This window comes from Citrus sinensis, chromosome 6 (assembly GCF_022201045.2).
Source record: "Citrus sinensis cultivar Valencia sweet orange chromosome 6, DVS_A1.0, whole genome shotgun sequence".
Lineage (NCBI taxonomy): Eukaryota > Viridiplantae > Streptophyta > Magnoliopsida > Sapindales > Rutaceae > Citrus > Citrus sinensis.
In genome coordinates, this window is record NC_068561.1 from 15,150,359 (window position 1) to 15,176,140 (window position 25,782).

Below are 25,782 nucleotides of genomic sequence, written 5' to 3' on the forward strand. Positions count from 1 at the left end.
GCGCACAAATCAATTCATGTAGGATTCATTGAGAAACTTTCCCATTTCCCACGATAATGAGCAAACTGGTTGGGACCAGAGAATTCAAAAGATGCCAAAGAAGTTGCTTCACGGCAACCTCTTCACTCTCATAGTCGTTAGCTGTGCTCAATATTTTTTCTTTCACACATACGCAGACCGGACATAATGTGGCAAACAATTCAGGGTCGTGGACGTGAGGGCGGCTTTATTTACTTATTTATGATTTAAGACCCACAAGTTACCGCTCTCAAAATGTCGATTGTTTTGTGTGCCGTCTGCCGTGAAGTATATGTAGACTCAACAGAATATCTTACCTGACATCCCCACTTCAAATTTGATTGATAATCCCAACCAGAAATCGCCCACCTTTCTGGATTTGGTCAAAGGTAAGGTCCTGCTTTGCGCTCTAACCATCGATCGCAACCATTTTAGTTACCCAAAACCATGTCTCTTCGCTGAGCTTCTTTGTAAGAAAACAAGCCCCCATTATACGGATACATGAACACGAGCCAATCTCAATGTGTCACCATATTGACACAATGATCCATGAACAACAAGAACTCTAATAACCTCAGAAATGCAGCAACCATTTTAGTTACCCAAAACCATGTCTCTTCATTGAGCTTCTTTGTAGGAAAATAAGCCCCCATTACACGTATACAAGAACATGAGCCATTCTCAATGTGTCACCATATTAACACAATGATCCATGAACAACCAATTATAACTACAATTGCGCAGACATAAAACACTTCCGCAACAATAAGAAAATTTTTTATGTGGAATCGTGTGAGTAATATAAGGTCAAGGAAACAAGAAGGTTACACTATTAAGTCATTGAAGTCATGCATACATAACAGTTCTGCATTGTAAAATTCTAAAATATCTAGATGGGGCAATAAGAACTTGCCCAGAATTTCTAAGAATCTTCAGATATAAACCTTTTTTTCCACTTGGTCCTTCAGAGTTCCTTCCAATATTGATTATCAGTGAAAACAGTTTTCTTTACAAAAAACAAGACCTTACAATTTACACCCTTTAGGAGCAAAAATTAGCAACTTCACCCGAGAATTCTATTCAAGACATGCAATTATTTTATAGCAAACAGAAGAAGCAATTAAGGCCAATCCAGAACAACAGGCTGTATGAACCTCGCAACGAAAAAGGCAGCTCCTGCAAAAACGCAAATGCTGTTATTACAATAACAGATAGAGGCAAAAAATTAATGTTCATGCAAAATATATTACTAATGTATCCAACAAGTGAGAGCCCAAAAGTCCGGCTTATGCATTGCCATATGTCATCTCCTAATATTTATTTTTCATTTTACTTCCTTGAAAATCTGGATGTGGCACTGGCAATGATACCACACAGCTACATAGGTATATACAAGAAAGAATTTGTACGATAGTTTGTATCCAAAACATTATTCTTCTTAATACACATGAACATCATTACCTTATCATATTTACTCATTCGTAACCCAAAATTACAAGTAGAGGCAATAAAAAAGCTAAAAAGAATAATACTTATTCAGTAGAATAATAATATAGCAGAGACATAAAAGCCACAAATTAACAACAAAACACCATTAATACCTCGTTTCGGTGCCTGGCACTCAAAAGTCAAATTAGCAACTTTTATACAAATTTTCAAGTGGATGAGATCGGTCGAGTGGTCTCAGTTGGAGATGGGATTGCACATGTTTATGGATTGAGTGAAATTCAAGCTGGGGAAATGGCTGAATTTACCAGCAGTGTGAAAGGGATAGAAAAAGGAATAAATAGACACAGCCTTTTTTTTTTTTCCTTTGTTTTTACTACGGCGGCGAAGTTGAAACAAGCTAATTATGCATAACAGGCAAGAATCAAACTCCATCCTGTCAGCAATAAAACCCATCTAAAAGGAGAAAGTGTCTAAAACAAAAGCTTTAAGCTCTGCTAGTGTTATACAGCAACTGTGCAAGCCCACTAAAATTATGAATTGATATAACTTACAAAAATTGAAAAATAGCCATAATTATGAGCAAGATAGAAGGGGTAAATTTTTAATATTTTCCACTCTGAGTAAACAATTACCTCCAAAGTATAGAAAAATAAACTAAGATATCCAATTAAAGACAAATAATCAAAGTGAACAACACATTAATAGCTAAAAACAAGAAAGAATAACAAGAATAATATAGCATAAAACTACAGATCAAGCTATAAGCAGACTGTATTCGCAGCAGCTGTTGACAATATGACAACATAAGAAGAGTGTTTGCGCCGTACATGTGGACTCTAGGCAAAAAACATTAATGAGCCCAAATCTAGTATGAAAGTAAATTTTGCAAAACAGATTTACTCACTTCCTACAGAGGCGTATCAGCTACAGCTCACTATAATTGCGCCAAACAGCACGGAATTCCTCTCTGAATGTATTCAGACGTGCTTTCAAGTTGGGAGTTCGAAAACTTGCATGAAGGATAGTGGCTGTGAAACAGAACAAGAAAAGAGAATAAATTAACTAAAAAACATACAAAGAACTGAAAGGGAAGAAACTTGAAAAATGGAAGGGGTACACATACCAAGAAGTCCAACAGCAAGTGCCCATAGAACAGTCAAAAGACCACAGGAAACATACCAAAGGATGAAACTTACTACAAAAATAATGGGAAAAGAAGAACAATTAGTTGAATATGTCACCAGTTAGATTAATTTGCATCAGTAACTCAAAGAAAAAACTACTCAAAAGTTTCATATACCGCAAGAAAATATTAAGACAAACACCCAACGAGGCCGACCACATATATAGATTGCTCTTTTCGCTGATGGGCGCCCACGAATAACAGGTCTGAAATAATAATTCCATTAATTAAGCTGGTGATTCTAAATGCTCCAGGGGAAATATGATAAACAAAAAAGAAACTTACGTAAGAGGAGGCCTCATCTTTGCAGCTAGATGTGGAGAAAATTGCCTCACAGTTCTTGTCACCTTCTCATTGAAAGTACCTGCAAAGCTGTAGAAAGAATTCTCAACAACCATGTGCTAAAGATTATAGCATGGTTACTGACTGGAAAATAAGGCTTATTATACCTTAAGCTTAAGAACTACACCCACAGAAACAAACTACAAAAAGAATTAATAATGCACAATATTTTTATTTTAAGTAAAAGGCTAATAAATTCAAGCTATCTCTACTCTAGATCAGGAGCGATGGCATCATGCCAATACTCCAACGCATCCGCTAAAACCACACGTTTGTTTCCCACAATTGATATTTAACAGCTACCACGATCACATCTATTTCGCTGTACTCCAAATCAGGCTGAATCAAATTAAACCTCAAAACAGTCCAACTGCCTGACTCCTAGTAGAAACTGAAGACACTATACTGACTTGAATGAGGGAATCCACAAATTAAAAAATAAATTAATAATCCAATTAACCTGAGCAGGATAATAAATCCTGTCAGATTTCACAACTGAAACAAAACCCAAATTTAAATGACAATTTCTGCTGAGTTTTCAAACCCGCAAAAGGAAACAATAGTCACAAAATAGTTTGAGACAGCTCAATTGAAAATTTTGAACTGTAAGTAGACTTTATAATCCAGAAAACATAATTCATCCACATCCAAATGTTTTGCAGAGTTATGGCAGTTTATTCAACAAGAGAGCTCAAATGACCAATTAGGCAGCAAAAGTTCGTTTTATTAAAAAGGGTAAGAAAAATGGATATGACTAGAACATATTCTTACAATCCAAAAATTTCACCAAGTTGTTTCAATGTTACTTAACCCAGAATCAGAACTAAAATGCTGTGTGTGTGGGTGCATGCACACACATACATAGTAGGTATAAAACAGCTTACCTGTCATTGAGAAATGCAATACTAAGGGCTGTCAAAAGAGCAGCAATAATAGCAACAGGTCTCCTTAGGAAACCCAACCCTACAATTGAAAAGAAAATATTAAGAACAAAGTACACACATGCACCGAACAAAGAAAGATGAACCAAAGATATTTTGTCCACTCACCAAGAATGACAGTAATCATGATAAAGTAGTTTGTTCGGTAGCTGCAAAAGCATGCAAAGCTCATATATCAAATATTAAGTCAAACATAGAAGTGTAATTTTCATCCAACAGTTTGCAATCATCCATCTCTTTGATTGCAGCAACAAGAAATATTCTTAAACCACGGGTTATTCATCATTCAAATATGCTAATATTCATACTGCATTTAGTTATGAGTAGTATTACACAAACTGGCTACAAATAAAGTCACAATTTCTTTCTTTCTTTAATTATTCCCCCATTCCCTGATATATATAACTATAGAATAAGCGTGGATTAATTTTTTCAAATTCTTCTGCACGAGAATTTCAGCAATAGAATGATTTTACATACTCGTGATCAGAAATCATCCAAAATCAGTTCACTTATGTGTGAATTAGTAGATGACCTACTAGAGCATTTTTTCCATCAATTAGCAAACGCCTGTCACAACCCTAATTGAGTTGTCTACATCTACTTTTGAACACAGACAACAAAAACCGTCAAATTACTGAACATATTATTTTCCTTTCCCCAAACATTCTCGGCAACCAAACAGAGGCAGTAAAACGACGATCAGAATTCCGAAACCAAACGATCCAATCACAAAGACAAAAAGAAACAGCAAAGAACAAGGGAAGAAGACAACGAAACAGGCGATTGATCTTACTAGTAAAGATTGCATTTCAATCGGCTGTTCCATTTGGCGGAGGATCTCGGAACGGTGAACCTGGAGAAGAACTCGGAGAGAGGACGCGGTGGAGACGACCAGTCAACTTCACGAAGCGCGTCGATAAGATCTTCTGCTGTTACGTTTCCCCAATCCATCGCTTGATTACTACTATTGTTATTATTATTATAATATTCCGCTCTTCCGAAACCCTAGAAAACGATTTATTTTGTGCAAAATAAAATGATCCGCGAAACCCTAGGCAGATTAAGAAAGAGTCGAGGCTGTGGCTGTGGGTTTCCTGCGATGTGATGAAGAGAATTAAATTGAATGGGACTTGTGCAGTGAGCCAGGGAATGACTTAACGGCAAGGGACAGTTGTGAAATTTCTACGAAGTGTAGCCTTCTTGAAAATGAAGGAATCTTTGGTTAAATTATGAAAACTAATAATTATTATTAAATAGTTGTCTGAGCCCGGGTTCGAACCGGGGACCTCTAGTGTGTGAGACTAGCGTGATAACCAACTACACCACCCAGACGGTTATGTAAGACATTTCCTCATTTTTATATAAATATAATTTTATCTGATGTAAATGATATTTCAACGACAACCCCCCCGACAAGAGGTGGCAATTTCTATTACGCACAGATTTATAGCGGACTCGGGTTGACTTGAGGTGACACGAGTGTCATGTACAATATGTCACATTTATTAAACTATTTTGACGTGTCATTATCTTTTTTTTTTTTAACTGTACGTGTCATTATCTAATAATTCGTTTCATATTTTAAATAGTATTTAGATGTTTTTTAATTAAATTGATCGAGAATTGTTTAAAGTTTTTAAAGTGAATGAAAATCTAGCGTCTCCTTTCTTTTTTTATAAGGAGTGTTATTAAATGGCTAAACAGACAAGAAAAGGACGATAGAAATAGTAGCACATGTTGTCGTTTTTTGTGGCTCATTCTTTCTCTTTATTTTATGCATAAAATAATTTTAAAAAAAACTCATATGGAAATCGACAGGAAATCTAGTACCTTATCCTCATCCTCGTACACCACATGTCATTTTACATCACACTCACGAATGATAGAACCATTTAACACTACCACAAACATAGCTGCATCTTATCCCAATATTGTTCTCGACACTGCTGACGACGATGACGCTGTTTTTCCCTTTGCTTTACAAAAGATTTGTTACCTAAAAAAATAACGCATTGACGATCAAAGTCGTCGATGCGGCATCATGGACAACGACACGACTGCTGCCACCACACCGACGCACCACGCCGACAAGGTCATCACCAAAGGTCCCATTTAATGATCTCTCTCTCTCATTCATACATAATCAATTTTGTTTCAAATAATCTAAAATAAAAATTTGAATTTTATAATTTATGATATATGATAATTTTGTACAAAAGTTTAATTTTGTGATTTATGATAAGTTTTTGTATGATAACTTGAAATATTGTATGCGAAACAACGATTTAATTATTCTAACATATTATTTCTACACCTGAGGTTGCCTTTTTAGTGTGTAATGCTTCAATCTTGGCTCATTTTAAGTTTTAGCTGATTTAAAATTTTTTTAATTTAAATTGTTAGAAATTTAATGGATTAAATTTTCACTAGACAAAAATTTTATAAAAATTTGTAATAACTCATTATTAATACACGTGCTAATTATTTCATAGAAATGGAAAATTTAGAAAATGAGTGTGCAATTGAAGATGTGCAATTGAAAAAATATGAGCCAACTCTTGAGATGTTATTTGATAGCAATGAGGAAACATTTGTATTTTATAAGTCTTATAGTAAATAAGAAGGGTTTCCTGTGAAGGTACGAACTACTAAGAAAGGGAGTGATGAGATTGTTAAATATGTGACATTTGCATGTGGCCGTAGCGACAAGTTAGAAAGTAAATCTATTAATGTATTGAAGTCAAAACCGATTGTGAAAAATTGTTGTGATGCTAAAATTAGAGGTTGTATAAATGAAGATGGAAAATTTGTTCTTCAAATTTAAAATCTCTAGCACAATCATGGATTGAATCCGAACAAGCTAAATATTTCTCTTATGATTGCATAATTGGTGCAAGTGCAAAAATGCGTATTGAAATGAATATTTGTACAAAAATTAACATTCTCTAAAATTTCAATTCTATTATTGCTGAAGCTGGTGGACATGAAAATGTCTCATTCTTAGAAAAATATTTTAGAAATCTTGTTGATAAAGTAAGGTGATTATAGCTTGGAAAAGGAGATACTATGACAATTTTGAAGTACTTAAAAAAAATCCAAGGTTTTTTTTTAAGAATTGATTTGGATGAGCAAGAATGATTAAAGAATGTATTTTGAGCAGATTTGAGAAGTAGGTTAGGTTACAAATATTTTGGGGACGTCATCACATTTGACACCACATGTCTCACCAATAAGTAACATGTTATTCACTTCATTTTTCAGAGTTAGTCATCATGGCCTCTCTATATTTGTTAAGATGCAAATTGATTTCACACAAGAATACAAGAACATTTACGTAGTTATTTGAAGCATGAGTATCATGCATGTCCAGTTCTCCTCCTATTAATATCATTACAAAAAAAGATAAAGTAATGCAAAAGGCAATGAAGAATTTTTTTTTACGACTAGGCATCAATGGTGTTTGTGGCATATAATAAATAAGGTACTTGAGAAGTTATGAGATTTTAATGAATGTGAATGTTTTTTTTTTTTTTTGCTTTATGCTTTTTATGATTCACTAAGCTTTGTTGTGTTTGAGGAAGCTTAGCATGACATGATTATGAAATATGATTTATAATATAATGATTCATTAAATGGTTTATATAATGAGAGGCATCATTGGGTTACATGCTATTTGAAAGATAGTTTTTTAATAGGAATGCTAATAACTCATCGAAGAGAAAGTATGAATGCAATTTTTGATAAGTTTGTTAACTCAAAAATAAATATAAAGTAGTATATGAAGAAATATGAAAATGCTTTAAGAGGGAAAATTGAATTAAAGTGATAAGCATATGTCAAGTGTTTCAGCATAAAGTCTCCATGTATAACAAGATATGAGATGGAGAAGTAAGTTGAAGAGGTGTACACCATTTCTAGGTTTAAGTAATTTCACCAAAAATTAACTGCACTAATGTATTATAACCTGTTGGATTCCTTGGAATCAATGTATGAAATTAGTGAATCATATGGGTAATGTAAGAAAAGAATCTTTACGGTTGTTTTTGAAGAACTTGAGTGTAAAGTTATCTATATCTATTCAAAGTTTCAGTTTAAGGAATTCTTTGTAGATATACCTTTGTAATATTGATACGTAACAATGTTGAATTACTTTTAAAAATATACATTTTATCAAGGTGGAGGAAAGACATGAGAAAATACTATAGTTAGATGAAAATTAATCATGGTGTAAAATTTATCCATTCACCAAGAGAGATTTGACAAAATGTGTAATGTTTTCATTGAGGTTGTAGATATAATCATTGATGATGAAAGTAGTTATAAATTTGTATTGAATCATTTTTTTATGGAATTGTCATAAATCATAAATCGCAGAATTCACATTTTTTATTTTAAATTATTTAACAGAAATTAATTATATAGAATGAGAGAGAGCTCATTAAATGACAGTGGTCGTTTCGTTGTCAACGGTGCCACACCAGCGACTCTATTCATCAATTTTTTTTTTTGGATAACAAATCTATATATATATATAAAGTTGGGACTTGAGGAGGTGATGTGTCATCACCATTTCTCATCTTTGTATATTCTCTATTATCTAATAAATAGAGAAATTTTCTTTTAAATTTAGTTTTTCATCTTCTCATAATTAATTTGATTGTTATTACACAATAACAATTATGTAAAGATTTTAATGAGGCATATTATTTGTAATGAACATCCAAGGGGGAGTGTTATGAATTTATTAAAATAAATGTAGATGTTCATAACATATATCTCTTAGTCTCCTCACTATCTCTCATTAGCAACATTTAGCTTCCCTATAACTCCCACTATCTCACAAGGAATTATGATCTATAATTTTTCATTAATTTCATGGAGTGATTATGTAACTATAAAAGGAGAGCTCATCTTTTTGTTTTGTACACACACTATTTGAATGAATAAAATCACTTTATAATATATTCTCTCATTTTATTCTTTATCTTGCGTTGCTTTTTTATTTATATTGCTGGTTAATAGATTTTTTTTAATAAGGCTGCCTCATCTTTAAAAAAAATCAATTCATATTTTTTATCAGTTTCATCAAGTGTAAAGTAAGAAAAAATGATAATACTAAATTCTTTTTTCAAAGCCGCGTGAAGCGCGGTTCTATTTTCTAGTCGCTTATAAAGCAAAGGAAAAATAGCGTCGTCGTCGTCAGCGGTGTTGAGAACAACGTTGGTGATAAGAAGCGGCTACGTTTGTGGTAGTGTTCATTTATTTTGTTGTTCGTGGGTGTGATGCTAAATGGGATGTGGTGTACGAGGATAAGAATAAGACACTAAATTTTCCCTCAATTTCTAGCTGAGTTTTTTAATTATTTCTTAAATTTTTTAATGCGTAAAATGAAGAGAGAGAATGGGCCATAAGAGCAGTAGCATATGTTGAAGTTACTGTCATCCCTCTCTCATCCATTTGGCCACTTAGCACTTTTCTTTTGTAAGGTTTATTTGAACTCGAACCAAAATTTTAGTGAATAATAAAAATATATATTTTAAAAAATATAAAACCATATAAAAAATTGATAATTGATCAAGCGGCAAGATTACAACATGCTTCACTTATCTATAAATTATGTTAAATTAGGGTATGTTCGGTACTCTTTTCAAATCTTTGTTTTCATTCTTGTTTTATGAATACAGTTAAAAAACACGTTCGGTGGGCTCAACTCAAAAATAAATTATAAAATAACAAGAATTCAGATTCACTTAACCCGTTGTAAAATTGAAAACGTGTTAAAGGTGTTCTGAAACGAATTACAGTTTAAACCAAAAAACATATTCTAGAACAAATCTCAAACATCTCCGACCTCGTTACTCTCTATCAACATCTCCCAAAGTTATCTCAACTCTTCCCTCTCGTCATCTCTATTTACAGCTCTCTTCCCTGTGGCTATTACTCATCTTTCAACCACAACCCATAAACTGTGCACAAGACTCTCTCTCTTCTTCCTTTTTATCCAGATCTACATCACATATCTCTCTCTGACTCTATCTAACATCACTGATCTGTCTCTGTGCCCAAAATTAGTTATTGCTCTATGTCCGTTGCTACTGCTGCTCAATCTCGACCGTTGCACCTGCTTTCTTGCTTTGCCTGCTGTAATCTGCTACATCGCCTACTGCAATCTGCTCACTTACTGCAACCACTCTCTTGGCTTCATCTTTGCTCCATCTCTCACTGGTATTATTCTTTAATTTTTCTATTTCAGTAAATTTTGAGTGTGATTCTTTTTGTTTAGCTTAGACCCATATCATGTTTAATTAGTTTTTTAGGCAAATTAGATGTTTGTATCTTCTTTAAGATATGTTAGAAAATGGAATGATTTAGTATTAACATTTTTAGCTGTTGCTCTGTGTTTGTTGCTTGATTTGAGCTTTCCTTTTTTTGTTGCTTTGTGTCCGTTGCTTGATATGTGTCGGTTGTTTGATTTGTCTGTTATGTTTAATTATTATTGGCTAATGTCTGTGGGCTTAGTTGTTTTTATGAAGATTCTTAAACCTAATGTAAATTATTGTATTTACATGATTGTGATCAGTTTCTTTATTGCCAAATGTCTGAACATGTTGCCAATGCACATATTAAGTTTGTTGTCTACCACTCTAATAATATTATTTTGACATGAATTTGTGTTATTAAAAAAAGAAAATAATTTAGGAAAATTCAGCATTTTTTCTCCAAACACTTATCTATCATCCACTTTTATATTATTGAATTTGATTAATTTCAAAATTTTAAACCATGTATGTTTAGAAGCAGTTTCTTTATTTTTATTAATATTTGATATATGTTTTTTTTAAATTTTTTTAGTAACAAGATATGGATCCACATGATGTTGATGGTGAGGATAAGGCTGATTGGTCTAGCCGGACTGAAACTGCTTTTATTCCTATAATGCATGACCATGTTAAAAAGGGTGATCTACAAGCATAAAGTTTCACTAAGAAAATTTTGACCACTCTAAGTGATAAGTTATTTGAACAATCCCAAAAAAGATTTAATGTAAGGCAACTTAAGTCCAAGTTTAATTTGTTGCGCAAAAAACATCGAGAGTTTTTTAACTTAATAGCTCATACTGGGTTTGGTTAGGATCCTATTTCAAATACAGTCACAACATCAGAACCTGTTTGGGCTGAATATATTAAGGTAAAATCTATAATTTCAAAGTATATTGTATAGTTTCATATGGAAATAAAATATATTTTATTTTGTTTATATACACTTATTTTTTTTCCACAGAAAGTGTCTGGAGTGAAGCCACATCGTAAAAAAAGTTTAGAGCACTACCAAACTCTAAGGGAGATATTCAACATTACTACAGCACTACCAATGAGGATCGTGAATTGAAAAGAATTTTCTTAGTCATGGAATTCATGTTGATGTTGAGGATGATGTTGATTCAATGGAACCACTTTCCAAGAGTAAGACAGAAAAAAGGCTTCATCGGCCAATTGCAAAATCATTTGAGCGTGGTAAAAAACAAAAAGAGTGAGTTTGATAATTACTTTAAAATGGTCAGTTCAGTAATGAATGCTAGATTGAAGATGGTTAAATGTAAAAGTACGGAGTCAACTTCTCAATGTGTTGAAAAGTGGTATATTGAAGAGTGTATCGAAGCTGTGGAGAAATTGAGAGATGTTAATGGAGATACATACAATAGATTGATGGATAAGTTAGTGCCCAATATTGAATAGAGGAAAGTTTTTCTATGCATGCTTGAAAATAGAAAAAGATATTGGTTAACTAGTTTGTAGTATGTTCTTTAAAATGTAATGTGTTTAACTTGAATATTATTGATTGTGAACTATGCGCTTGTTCATTTTATGCTTTGAACTTTGTGATACTTTTATTTGTTGAACTTCATTTTATTTTTATGAGTTAAAATTTATGTATTGGACTTTATTTTTTTTGTATGGGTTGAAATTTATGTGTTGGACTTTCTTTTATTTTTATGGGTTGAACTTTGTAATTGTTTTATTTATTTATTTGATACAATATTACTAAATGGTGTATGAATTTGTATCTGTATGTTCAAATTATTATTTTTTTATTTCAATTGTGATATACTTGAGATATAATTGCGATTTGTTTTTTAATCGGAGTAGAAATATGAACAACAACAACAATGAAGATGATGATATTGAAAGTTTAACAGATATTGAAGAAGAAGTTTTAGGCGTTGTCATTGCTATAAAGATATATGAGAAACAACAATGTCTTATTAAAAGGCAATGCTATACGGGACAGTTTTCTGAAATTGAATTTGTTTAAGAGTTGTTAAATGGCCATCCTGATAGGATGGATAACATGTTTTGTATAGATAAAGAAGTTTTCATTCAATTATGTTATACACTTGAACATTTACAATTGTTAGACCACGATAGACATGTTTGTATTAAGGAGGCTGTGGCAATGTGCTTATATATATTGTCTCTTGGCGCCGTTATACGGGTTGTATCTGAGTGTTTTCAACGTTCAGTTGATACAGTGTTTACACACTTTAAGCGTGTGTTAAAAGCACTTTGTTGCTTGGCAAAACACATTATAAAAGCAAAATCTCAAGGGGAGACGCCACCAGAGATTAGAAACAATTCAATTTTTTTCCCACATTTTGAGATAAGAAATTTAATACATGTTACTTTAATGTTTATGTGACATTAATATTTGGTAAATAAATTAATAATTATCACATATTTTTACAGAAGTGTATTGGTGCAATTGATGGAACTCATATTGCTGCGTGGTCACCAGCACATAAACAAACGTTGTATCGAGATAGAAAGACTTAGGTGACTCAAAATATTATGTGTGCGTGTTCTTTTGACATGATATTCACATTTGTATACAAGGGTTAAGAAGGTATTGCAAATGACTCAAGGATATTTATGGATGCCTTAAATAGACTAGAATATGGGTTTTCATGTCCAGAAGAAGGTAAGAATATAAGTATGTATGTGTGTGTATGTAAGTTAATATCTTTAGCCTTTATTTTTTAATTAAGTTATGTTTTATTATTTTTATATTTTAGGATATTACTACGTTGTGGACTTTGGATACATAAATATGAATGATTTTTTGACACCATATAGAGGTGAGAGATATCATTTACGTGATTATAGAGGATCAGATTGTACACTTAGAGGTCCTTAAGAATTGTTTAATTATAGACATTCATCATTGCGTAATGTAATTGAATGATACTTTGGTATTTCAAAAGTACGATTTTTAATTTTAAGGGATATGCATAATTATAGTTTATGTAAGCAATGTTTAATTCCAATTGTATATTGTGTTTTGCATAATTTTATTTGACGAGAAAATGCAAGTGATAGGTTGTTCAGGGACTTTGATGTGCCAGATTTGGTTACCAACGAAGAATGAGATACTAGTAGGCCACTTACTAATATTGATTTATCTCTAGCAAGCGTCACAAAGATGAATGCTATAAGAAATAGGATTGCAGCTTCTATATGACATGATTACATACATAATGCATAATGTGTATCACGTAATTTTTTATAATTATTTTATTTAAATAATGTGTTGTAATATATAGGGGTGGCAATATGGGTTAAGATTCGTTTATTCGATTCGATTCGATGCGAATTAAATGGGTTTGGGTTTGAAAAAATTGATTTGTTTAATAAATGGGTGAATTCGATTCGATTCGTTAATTAAACGAATCGAATGCGGTTTGAAAATTTTGATTCGTTTATTCGTTTAGAATCCGTTTAATAAATGGGTCATAAACGAATCGAATACGGGTCGATTCATTTAAAATTCATTTATTATTCGTTTAATTAAATTATTTTTTTATCCTTAAATTTATTTGAAAGCTTTTTAAAATTTGAAGGTTAATATTGTAATTTTAAGCAAATAACTACTATATGACAATAAAAAAAAATAACAAACACATTACACACTCACACATGATTGCACAAGGCCACAAACACAAAAACCCTAACGCGTAGCGAAAGAGAAGCCGTCACTGCAGCCATCAAAGCCGTTGGCCGCTGTTGCAACTCCTAGCCACCGCCACCAATCTGGCCACACAACACATCCCAACCCTCATCGACACAGCCACTGGTGGCACGAACTCATGCCACGACAGTCGCGCACAAGATAGGCTTTCATCCCCAGCACCACTTCCCGCCACGCTAACTACCCACCATCACGGTACACCACTGAAAGTTTGCCTTTTATTGTTGTTTTACTACTGTTTTGCTGCTTTTTTTATTATTTTACTACTGTTTTATTACTGTTTTAGTGCTATTTTGTTGTCATTTTACTACTGTTTCGCTGCTATTTTATTACTGTTGTTTGGCTGCTGTTTTGCTGCCATTTTTTTGTTATTTTCTACTGTTTTGTTGCTATTTTACTGATATTTTTCCTGATGTTTTATTGTTGTTTTACTACTATTTTACTGTTGTTTTACTACTATTTTACTGATGTTTTCCTGATGTTTTATTGTTGTTTTACTACTATTTTACTATTGTTTTACTACTATTTTACTGTTGTTTTGTTGCTGTTTTACTGCTGTTTTATTGTTGTTTGGCTGTTGTTTCACTACTATTTTACTGTTATTTTGCTGGCATTGCTTCTATTTTACTGTTATTTTTTTGCTGTTTAGGTGTTGTTTTGCTATTAATCAGGGCCCTTGAAATAATTTTGAATTATTTTGTTTTTAGGAGAATGGACACAAGCCAAAGTAATTCAGCCTACACAATTAACGATTCTAGTGTTGGAGATGATGATGTAAATGACATAATCGAACTGGAAGAAGAGATTGAAAAAGGTTTAAGGCCAGTGGAACAAAAGACACCACGGCAAAGGAAACTAACTTCACAAGTTTGGTCGTTGTTCCGTAAGGTTCCGGTGGATAAATATCCAGACAACAAGCCGAGAGCGGTGTGTAAAAAATGCAGCATTAAGTACGTGGTTGTGCGCAATTCTGGTACAGGTAATTTAAGAAGACATTATGAAATTTGTGCAAAATTTAAAAAGCGTGATCCTGTACAAATGATGTTAGATTGTAGTGATGGACTGTCAACTCCTGTTTCCAAGTTTGAAGCTCATGTGTTTTGTGAATTATTGTCTTGTGCCATTATTATGCATGATTTGGCATTTCAATTTGTTGAATATGAGGGAATTAGAAGAATTTGGAATTATTTGTGTGATGAAGTGCCCAACATCTATAGGAACACTGCGAAAGTCGATGTGTTAAAAATGCATAATAGGGAAAAGATAAAAATTAGAAGCATGTTAGAAGAAATTCCTAGTAGAATATGCCTTACTACTGATTTAAGGACTTCTATAACTACAAATGGTTATTTGTGTCTCACTGCACATTTCATTGATAAGGGATGGAATTTACAGAAAAAAGTGCTGAATTTTTGTGAAATGCCAACTCAACACACCGGGGTTGCTTTGGCTGAAAAAATATTGTCATTGTTGTGTGAATGGGGTATTGAGAAAAGGATTTTTTCATTGATTGTAGACAATGCTTCAAGTAATGATGTTTGTGTTGTAATGTTAAAAAGTCAATTGAGATTAAGGAATGCTTTGGTGTGTGATGGGAATTTCTTTCATATTCGATGTTGTGCTCATATTATTAATTTAATTGTTCAACAAGGATTGAAAGAAATTGAGAAAGAAATAGAAAAAGCCTATGAGAGTGTGAAATATGTCAAAGGGTCACAAGTGAGAAAAAAGAAAATTTTTAGAGTGTGTTAAGCAAGTATCTCTAGATGACAAGAAATGATTAAGACAAGATGTTTCTACAAGATGGAATTCAACTTTTCTCATGCTTGATAGTGTTCTGTATTACAAAAATGCTTTCCGTCATTTACAATTGAGTGATTCTAATTACAAGAATTGTCCTTCTGAAGAAGAATGGGGGAAAATAAAAAAGATTGGCAAATTCTTGTTTATGTTTTATGAGATCACATGGATTTTTTCTGGTTCAAAATGCCCTGCTTCAAATTTGCATTTTCCGAAGGTGTTTGTAGCTAAGGTTGCTTTGGATCAATTATTGTGTAGTGAGGATGTGTACATGAAAACTATGGTACAAAAAATGATTGAAAAATTTGAGAAGTATTGGTCTGATTTTTGTACCATTTTGGCCATAGCGGTCATCTTGGATCTTAGATACAAGATGACATTTATTGAGTTTGCTTATAGCAAGGCTTATGGTCAAAATTCAGAGGAGTTGAAACATGTTCGAGATAAGTTGTTTTCAATTTTTGGTGAGTATAATTTGATCACACCATCTTCCTCCACTACATCCGTACTCACTCAAATGAGTGATGTTGGTTCAAGTGTGGGACATAATGACAATAGTCAAAGTACACTTAACTAAAGGACCATAGATATGTTCAAGGTATATTTACAATTTTCTTATTTGTTCATTGTAAGACTTATTATTTCCATGCTTGTTTTGAATTTTGACTATTCTTATTTCTTAATTATTTTGTAGGAGTTTGATGATTTTGATAGCATGGATTGTAGTGCTTATGTTAGAAAATCTGAATTGGAGCTTTATTTAGATGAGCCAAGAATTGATAGAAAGATTGATTTGGACATTCTAAGTTCTTGGAAAGGAAATGGATTTCGTTATCCTAACCTTTCTTCCATGGCTCGTGACATCTTGAGTATTCCTCTCTCCACTGTTGCATCTGAATAAGCTTTTAGTGTTGGCGGTCGAGTTCTTGATCAATTTCAAAGTTTATTGAAGCTAGAGACAGTCCAAGCAATTATTACTACTAGAGATTGGAAGTTTGGAGAGATTGGTAAAACTTGCTCATAAAATTTATTTACTTTTCTTTTATAATATTATGTGCAATTGTTTCTAATTAAGATTTATTTTTATAAAATTATTGTAGAAAATTTGGATGTTACTGTGGACCAACTTACTCAAAACATTATGAACATGAGCACTAATTGTGCTCCATCTGCAGAGAGTGCCAATGATCCAAATGACAGTGTGCGAGTGTGCTAGGTAAGTTTTTATCTTGTTTAATTATTATTTCCTTAAAAATGCTACAAATTTGCTATATATTTGATTTTTGAAATTTTACAATGACTATTATCAATATTGCAGCATGTTAATAACATTTTATTTACTTTTTGGTGTAGGATTTTTGTTTTCAAGGTGACAAAGACAAATGAAGAGAATTAAAGAAATTACATTTCTTTATAATTTGAATTTGAATTATTGTTATTTGTAATATTAAGGATTTGGTATTTGGTATTTGGATGACTGTATAATATGATTTGAATTATTTGTATTTTGTTGTGGGATATTAAATTTGTGTTTTTTTTGCTTAATTTTGTTTATTAATTATATTTTTCTAAACGAATTGTAAATGAATTGTAAACGAATCCTGATTCAATTCGATTCGTTATGAATTCGTAAAAGATAAACGAATAATAAACGAATTCGGATTCGATTCGATTCGTTTATCAATTCTATTAAACGAATTAAACGTATCAAACCGAATATTCATTTAATAAACAAATCGAATCCGAATCCTGAAATTTCAATTCGTTTAATAAACGAATCGAATGCGAATCCATAGAATTTTGACCCAATTCGTTTACGATTCGATTCGTTTATTCGTTTTGCCACCCCTCGTAATATATATCTTAATTATAGTGTAAAAACAATGACAGTGTAAAACTTCTTTTTTTAATTAATGGTAATTTGAAAACTTTATCATCATGTCATTTTTTATAATAATTTTGCTTTAATTATTATGGTATATTTGTGTATGTAATAATTGTCACAATTATTTTTTGACTATAAGTATAACTTAAATGCTTAGTAAAAACTATTTTTGAAAAATGTATTACCGAACGCATATTCTCTGTTTTTACCATTTTCAACTGTATCTACCGAATGCATGTTACTGTTTTCAGTTTTAAAATACATGATATAGAAAATGATACCAGACACATACTTAAATTTGAAATACATCAACTGCAAAACACCATTTTTCAATTTTTTTTTGTTCTTCAAATATATAAATTCAGAAACAATACCGAGCATGCCCGTAATATTCAGATTTTGGACACAATTATTAAATAAATTGTCAATCTAAGATACAGTTAAAATTTTTTATTTAAACGTGACACCCCAGCCGAAATTGCCACCTTAACTACGATATAATTTCATAAAAGAAAATAATAAAAAAGGCTCGATTTAACATCAATGTTAACAAAATTGAAAAAACACCAGTCGTAAATTGTAACATCAGTGTTAACAAAATTAGCCATCATTTGGCGACCACCACAAATAGAGGAGGAAGGCTTAATTAATGAGTCATTCTCATGTGTGTATTTGTTTTGGTGTGAAGTGAGTTAAAAGATAAAAAAAAAATTAGTACACTAAAAAAACAAAAATTGTGATTAGAGTTTGTATTTTCCTTATATTTTGGTTTCGCTTGTTAAGAGATCTATACTCAAGTATCAATACCAAATTAGTCCCTAATTTTTTTATAATTCAAATAATAATTATGATACATGATAAAATTTATTTATAACTTTTATATGTATTTTTTTTAAAAAAATTTAGATGAGGTTGAATCCCACTAATTCGGTATCAACTTTTACCTTAAATTTACTTCACTTTGAAAGTAAAACACATTTACGACTATCTACATTCTACGCTTATATCATAGGCATACTATTTTTGTAAATTACAAAAACTAGCAATTATATATATATATATATATATATATTTCCTTATCAGCAAAATAGAATATCCTAATACCAATACTAACTATATCACGATTAAACCAGCACTCAACGAAAGTACAAAACAATATTTAATCCTTTTAAAATAGAAATAAAGAAGTAATCTAGGATCCCGCAATCAAAATTAAAAAAAGAATGGGGAGCATCGGAGCAAATAAAGGCCGAAAAGTGCTTTAAATTTCTTAAGCAGTGATCTCATGACACGTACCAAATCCTAACAATAATTGAACTAGGTCCCATTCCACCATCACCTACCGAAACCAAAGAAATATAATTGACCAATGACAAGCCAAGAATGAACCAAACAAACGAGTTGTTGCTACGGCAACCGGACAAGGCACTAACGGTGCACCGTAGCACCGGCCGCATGCTAACATCTGCTCTGTCTTCTCCTTTTTAACTTCTAGCTCCACGCTTCCCTCTCTCTACACAGAAGCAATCAAATCAAAAATACTACTAATCCTCAATTATTTTCAATAACCCACATTAATTACACTAAATTTTTATTTCATTAAATTCAAAAAAATCAGGTATAATTTCAAACAAAGCTTTCTTAATTTCCCCTCCCCCTCCGTCTCTTGTCTCATATCAAAGGATCCAACAATTCAGCTCCGGGTTTACTTTTTCGCTATTCGGAGTTAATTCGGGTCGGATATTAGGGTTTTAAAAAGTATTTTTTTTTCTATGTCGCAAGCGACGGGGAGGGGCAGGGTGGTTGGAGACTACTTGGTGGGTAGGCAAATCGGGTCGGGTTCGTTCTCGGTTGTATGGCACGCGAGGCACAGAGTCCATGGAACGGAAGTGGCGATGAAGGAGATCGCCATGGGTCGACTCAACAAGAAGTTACAAGAGAGTCTTATGTCAGAGATTTTTATTCTAAAGAGAATTAACCATCCTCATATAATTCGATTACACGATATAATTGAGGTTAGTCAATTTATTAATTACCTTACCTAAATTAGATTAGTTATTATGTTCATTGATTTTCTTGTGCAGCTAAAAAATTAGCTTAGCTTCAGTGGTGTTGACTTTTGCATGTATTGCTTTAGAACATGAATAAAATGTGAGCTGATAAATTCTCTAGGTTCCTGGGAAGTTGCATCTTATATTGGAGTATTGCAAAGGTGGTGATCTATCTATGTATATTCAACGGCATGGATGTGTACCCGAAGAAACTGCAAAGCATTTCATGAAGCAGCTAGGCATGTGCTGAGACTTTTCTGGTTGTTTATGCTGCGTTTTCGATGATTGAGTCCTGTAGTGATGTTTGGAAAATTTTGTCATTTGCAGCTGCTGGCTTACAAGTTCTTCGTGATAATAATCTCATACATCGTGACTTAAAGCCCCAGGTATAGTATGTTTGAGCCAGAACTATGATTTGTTTCGAGCATTGTAATTTTATCCATGATGATGATATAGTTCAATAAAGATTGCAGAAGGCTAAAGAATGAGAATTGCTAAGTAGTTTGGTGCTGACATGGGATATCCTTTGATATCAATCAAACCTGTCCATTTAATTAAAAAAAAAATTCAGGTGAAGCATTTTATTTATAATGTGTTTCATTTTGGAACAGAATCTCCTTCTCTCCACAGATGATGACAATGCAGCTCTGAAGATTGCAGACTTTGGATTTGCAAGGTATTATTGATAATATTGTTATATTCATCTCTTTCTGTTACTCGCTATTTATTTACTCCTTTCTCCTTCATCCATGCTTGTTCAGTCTCACATACAGGCATGCCCCACCCACTTGTGCTTCTTCCCATAGATAATTATGAATAAAAGTTCATTTTAATCTTCTGGCAGATCTCTGCAACCTAGAGGACTTGCAGAAACCTTGTGTGGTTCACCCCTTTACATGGCACCTGAGATTATGCAACTTCAAAAATATGATGCAAAGGTGATGGTTGAAATTTTTTGATTCGTTAGCTCTTTTGCTTGAATTGCCTACGTCTAACCTTGGACTAAATGGACAGGCAGATCTCTGGAGCGTTGGGGCTATTTTATTTCAGCTTGTAACTGGGAAAACCCCATTTACAGGAAGCAATCAAATACAGGTATTCTTAGTTCATCTTTCTCCCTCTCTCTCTCTCTCTCTCTCTCATTGATTTCTTAGAGTGATAAGTGAGTTTCTATGCTGTTACAGCTGCCTTAACTTATCTTATATTTCTGTTGTGTTGTACAGTTGCTCCAGAACATTGTGAAAGCAACTGAATTGCATTTTCCTCCAGATGCAAAAATCTTGAGTGCTGACTGCAAAGATTTATGCCAGAAATTGTTAAGGCGTAATCCAGGTATGTCTAAGAAAAGATGTATTTGGAAAATGAATGTGTGCAAATAATTTTGCAAATGTTTATGCTGTGACCATAGGACTGAAGAAAAATAGATCATAGTCGGGTGCTTAATATTCATTCTGTGTTTGTTAATCAGCAATTCAATGCAATGGTGTAATATGTGTTAGAGATGAGACAGACAACCCCACTTTATTTCCTATGTTATTTTTTAACATCAGGATGAATATATAGAATTATTCAAATGTTCAAATTACTAACTCATTTACAATTGCCAAAGTTTGGTCTGAAGTGCTAATATCTGAAATGAAACTTTGTGTTTCCCATGCCTTGATCTGAGTTAGAGCTGCTTAATAGAAGTAGCAACGCACCCATATAAACATAGTTGGGCTGCTAAACTTCCTATGATGTTTCAGTGTGCCTAATTTAATTAACTTTCCTGTGAATGAAGCTTACAAGATTTGTTGACATTTGAGTCATTAGTAAAAGAGAATGCTTTTCATGGTGATGCTAGTTTTTGTCGCTTCTGAATCATTTAGATTCCTAACTATTCGATTTAAGTTTGCTTCTGATGCAAAGGTTAAGCACTGACCAATTTTCTCAAGACAAGTGATAAACAGAATGATACAAGATAGTCATAAGTATTACTCTTATCTCTAGGTGGAATCTTTGTAGCTTTTGCTTAATCATCTAATAATGTATAATCCCTTATTGATGACTCTTCTCTTTATCCTGGTATTTTCAGTGGAACGCTTAACATTTGAAGAATTTTTCAATCATCCATTCCTTTCTCAGACGCAACCAGATCAAGTTTTTAGGTAAACTGGGCAACCTTATCTATCTTTATGATACTGATATAAGATTCTTATTGATTTCTAAAACGACAGAAAACTACTTGCAGGAGTAGGATGTTTTCTAGATCAGCTGATGATTTTCCCTTTTATGAAAGTAAATCTGTGAGGGATGTGGTGGAAAGTTCTCAAGATGATTGTCTACCTTTCTTTCTGGATGATGATTCCAGTGGTCCTGAGGGGAGCCCTTCCTTTTCAAAAAGGAGATCCTCAATGAAGTCTACTTATGGATTTTCTGTTGATGCAAAACATGGAAGGGAAGCAACATCAAGTGCTCTAAACAATCTGGACCTTAGATATGGCAATAAATTGGATAATACTAATCTTAGACATGATAGCTATAAACTTTCAGATGAAAACCTGAATGAACCTCCGAAATGCTTGGACCAAAGATTGGCTAACACTCAATCAAAAGGTATCAAGAATCCCAATCTGTTCCGCTTTTCATTTTGCTAAATATATTTTCTGTGACCAAACATGTGCTGGCAAAACTTTTTTGTTTTAATGTTCTCATTATGGCTTCGACAGTTGGGGATTCACTCGACTTAGTTGATCAAGATTATGTTCTTGTTTCGGGACCTCCTATGGACACATCGTCTTCTTCAACAAGTGTTTCCAAGCCAACCCATATACCAAGAACTTCAGAGAGACCCCTAATATCTGTTCCTAAGTACACTACATCTAGTGCCCCTGTGCCAATCATTGGTGCCACAAACAGTAAGATCAGCCATATTGGAAGCTTGGAAAGTCAGAGTTCTGCTCCTGGGACTTCTCTTGGATCTACAGATATGGGAGATGCTCTGGAGCAGCCATCAACTCACTGCATGACAAGGATAAAGTCATTGAAGCGGTGTGCATGTGCCATCACAGAATTAGTGAATGAAAAGGTGAGCCATGGCATGCCCATTTGTAATTGAACAGGTCCATCAGGGTCTGATGGATGATAAATGACAACACTATACTACATTGGGAATCTTCTTTCCTTCCTCTCTCCCCCACTGTCGACATCCAAGCGCCCCTCCCCCCAGGGCGCACGTGCGCGGGCACCACAAAACATATTTTCTTTGGGAACATGATCAAATTTGGCCTAGTGCTAAAACCAGTCAAGAGTATTTATTTCCTGTCTCTGTTTGATTGATGTCCAAATTTTGAAATACTTACACAAGAGCAGCAACAGCTGGTCTTGACATTTAAATGATTGTTTGACAGACTCTAGTATTTTGTATCTAAAGGGCAGACTATACACTATAGTGAGCTTACGGAGGGAATGGGATATCAATGTCTTGGTATCTCTATAAGATGTAAGGAAAACAGTTCATTTTGTAGCATGACAGAAACCGTTCAATATAAGCATAAGCTAATTAGATTTCATTGGTCAAAGTATGGTAAAAGATTGAAGTTGATCCTTATTGTTGGGTGAATAAATTTGTAAGCGGGCATGATCAAGTAGCTTTTAAATTCTCTCAGAATGAATGATGCTTGCTGTTTGCATGTGTGCCATACATGCTAGTCTAGATTTTCATAGCTCTATAAAGCATTGTGGATCATAATTTTAGTGGTCTATTGGGGAGATCATTTTTCAAATGTTTAAATTTTTACTTTTTCCTGAATAGATTGTGGCAGGTAAGCATCTAGAAGGATTCTCTATCCAGCTTGTGATTCTTGCAATTTGGAAGCAAGCATTGCATATCTGCCATACGCAGGCTGCCTCAGCTATGGATGGAAGCCCAAGCGGAGAGAGTACTAGATTGAGGAGCTCCAGGAAGAAGCATGGTACACCTGATACAGAAGATTGTCCTGGTGTTAATACTCGAGGGCTCGAGGATATGTCCTCTCAGATCGAGAAGGAATTTCTCCGGGAAGTTGAGCATGCCGAGGAACTTGCAAAGGTCATTGAACCTGGTATGGCCTTGTTTATTTAACTATTTAAAATGGTTTTATAAACCACCTCATTTTCTTATATTTTAGCATTGCTGCATGATTAACAAGCCTGTATGATTCCTATACATTGATGCATGATTAACAAGCCTGTATGATTCCTATACATTGAGAACTAACATTCTTTTTTTGCCTCTTATTTTAAGCCAGTAGTGATAAATATTCAGAATAGTAAATATATCTTTTTTGGGGTCTCATGTATATGAAAATACTTGAAAGTCATTAACAAAGAGGATACTAGATAAATAGAGAGTAATCTTTATTATTGGAGGTTGCCTATTATCTGTGTAGAATAGTAGTTTGAGAATCCATTAGTTAGTGCTAAAAGTTCTACATGCCAAGAAAAGGAGCACTTGGTGCTGACTGGTTCTGGTTTGAACTCCATGTATCCATAGACTTCGTGAAGCAGTATTCATGAGGATACTATCTTCATATCCAAAATATTATATATTTATCAAATAATTTTGGCCATCTTTATATCAGAGGCTATGAATCCTTCCGGTATCCCTGCTGACCGGAAATGTGTATGTACCTAATGTTGTTAAAATGTAAGATAAAAAGGTTGCATGTGTATGTACCTAATGTTGTTAAAATGTAAGATAAAAAGGTTGCATGTGTATGTTTTCATTCTGTAATGTTGTATTTTCATCTTTGCAGGAAGTACAGAGATGCCAGATGCAATGGAGACAATATTTCAAGCTGCCCTTGCTTTTGGCCGACATGGGGGAGTGAGTATTCTTTGCATTTTGTTCCATTTGTCATTTTTTTTTCATTTAGCCTGACGGAACCCAATTTCCTTCCCTCTCATGTGAGCGAGGTTTAAACCTAAGACCTCTTGGTTTTTCAACACCAGATTTTCCATTTGCCATTATCTGCGTGCATTTCCTCATTAAACTAATTCTGTTTTCTTTTACTATTTGGTGGTGAGGTATGCTCTGCAGTTTATGTCGATATGTTCTAATATGATGCTAGAATGAAGTAAGGTTTTGTATTTTGATTTTTCTCCATTTGGTGTTGTAAAAATTGGTTATTCTGAAACGGGATTAAAGTTATGTCATCTGTAACATATTACTGCACCTCCTGAAAATGTTTTTAAATAAAGTTGATAGATATTAAGTACACTAGTAATTCCTTGAATTGTTGCATATCTTGTCAGGTTGATGAGCTCATGGGTGATATGGAAAGTGCAACTTTGTTGTATTCAAAAGCAGTGCGATTGTTAGTCTTCCTTCTAGTCGAAGCGCCGTCTCTCATCCTCAACCCACCTTTTTCTCTTACAAACTCTGACCGATATAGGCTCCGAAATTACATCGATATCCTTAATAACCGACAAGGCCATTCAAGATCTCAGAGAATAGCTCTTCTCAAATGCCAGGATCAAGCATAACTTATAATTTTTTTGTGCCTGTTTTGCTCATGGGTTGGCCTATTTTACGTTGTAAAATGTATTTATTTGTACAGATATTCTTTCTGGTGACTTGAAATTGGATTGGGTTGTTGTAAAGGTAGGTTTTGGAATATTCTCATTTCTCTGATTAAAGAATGACAAATTATAAATTCTTTCTTCAAATCGTGCTTCATTTGGTCAGTTGCTTGGATCCATGGTGATTGGATAACAAAATTCTATTTGGATGGTTTTATTTGACTGAAATCAAAATGGGTTTCTGTCCATCTTGGTCAATGCGACACAGTCGTCGATTGTGTTCAGCGTTGATCAGATAGGAAGCTAAGGTTGGCTTCCAGAAGTCGTCTTGTAAGTTTCCTCTTTAGGACGGAAATTGGTTAATTTTCACACCCAAATATTTTTAAACTATCATTAGACTTCGCTTTACGAACCAATGTGGCCCCAAAATAATGGAGTTGGGGGTGATATGACTTCGTCGAGGCTGTAGCCAAACCGGCCATGACGACGATGATTAAAAAAATGGCTTTGGCTAAGTTACGTTAAACGTAACTTACGCCAGATACA

The 25,782-nt window shown here is 33.4% G+C and overlaps 2 protein-coding genes, 1 long non-coding RNA gene and 1 other non-coding gene across 5 annotated transcripts; 2 read left to right on the plus strand and 2 right to left on the minus strand.

Moving 5' to 3' along the window:
- Positions 1–825: 825 nt before the first annotated feature.
- LOC102621174 (PRA1 family protein A1-like) lies at positions 826–5,137 on the minus strand. Of its 2 annotated transcripts, XM_006493528.3 has the most exons (8): positions 4,730–5,134; positions 4,042–4,082; positions 3,877–3,955; positions 2,936–3,022; positions 2,768–2,856; positions 2,591–2,662; positions 2,372–2,495; positions 826–1,194 (listed from the first exon to the last, which is right to left on the minus strand). In XM_006493528.3, exons 1-7 carry the CDS (start codon positions 4,885–4,887, stop codon positions 2,392–2,394), a joined length of 630 nt encoding a protein of 209 aa, XP_006493591.1. In that variant the 5' UTR covers positions 4,888–5,134; the 3' UTR covers positions 826–1,194; positions 2,372–2,391. The 2 variants fall into 2 exon arrangements, with proteins under 2 accessions (XP_006493591.1, XP_024949362.1); XM_025093594.2 differs by lacking the exon at positions 2,768–2,856 and having other exon boundaries at positions 4,730–5,137.
- Positions 5,138–5,194: 57 nt separating this feature from the next.
- TRNAV-CAC (transfer RNA valine (anticodon CAC)) lies at positions 5,195–5,268 on the minus strand. The gene has a single exon. It is a non-coding gene; the product is annotated as a tRNA-Val (tRNA).
- Positions 5,269–11,034: 5,766 nt separating this feature from the next.
- LOC127903059 (uncharacterized) lies at positions 11,035–11,821 on the plus strand. The gene is made up of 2 exons (XR_008055824.1): positions 11,035–11,124; positions 11,218–11,821. It is a non-coding gene; the product is annotated as an uncharacterized LOC127903059 (long non-coding RNA).
- A 7,215-nt stretch (positions 11,822–19,036) lies between these two features.
- On the plus strand, positions 19,037–25,383 carry LOC102621459 (serine/threonine-protein kinase ATG1c). Its single transcript, XM_006493529.4, has 13 exons — positions 19,037–19,659; positions 19,817–19,934; positions 20,023–20,081; positions 20,307–20,371; positions 20,540–20,633; positions 20,710–20,790; positions 20,919–21,027; positions 21,770–21,842; positions 21,926–22,290; positions 22,404–22,762; positions 23,489–23,777; positions 24,471–24,541; positions 24,970–25,383. Exons 1-13 carry the CDS (start codon positions 19,417–19,419, stop codon positions 25,198–25,200), a joined length of 2,157 nt encoding a protein of 718 aa, XP_006493592.1. The 5' UTR covers positions 19,037–19,416; the 3' UTR covers positions 25,201–25,383.
- Positions 25,384–25,782: the final 399 nt, after the last annotated feature.

Coding starts and splice junctions, on each gene's coding strand:
- LOC102621459 (XM_006493529.4), top strand. CDS start 19,417: ATGTCGCAAGCGACGGGGAGGGGCAGGGTGGTTGGAGACTACTTGGTG. Junction 19,935..20,022: donor GCATTTCATGAAGCAGCTAG/GCATGTGCTGAG, acceptor TGTCATTTGCAG/CTGCTGGCTTACAAGTTCTT. Junction 23,778..24,470: donor TGCAAAGGTCATTGAACCTG/GTATGGCCTTGT, acceptor TCATCTTTGCAG/GAAGTACAGAGATGCCAGAT.
- LOC102621174 (XM_006493528.3), bottom strand. CDS start 4,887: ATGGATTGGGGAAACGTAACAGCAGAAGATCTTATCGACGCGCTTCGT. Junction 4,083..4,729: donor TTGAAATGCAATCTTTACTA/GTAAGATCAATC, acceptor ATGCTTTTGCAG/CTACCGAACAAACTACTTTA. Junction 2,663..2,767: donor TGTCTTAATATTTTCTTGCG/GTATATGAAACT, acceptor TTATTTTTGTAG/TAAGTTTCATCCTTTGGTAT.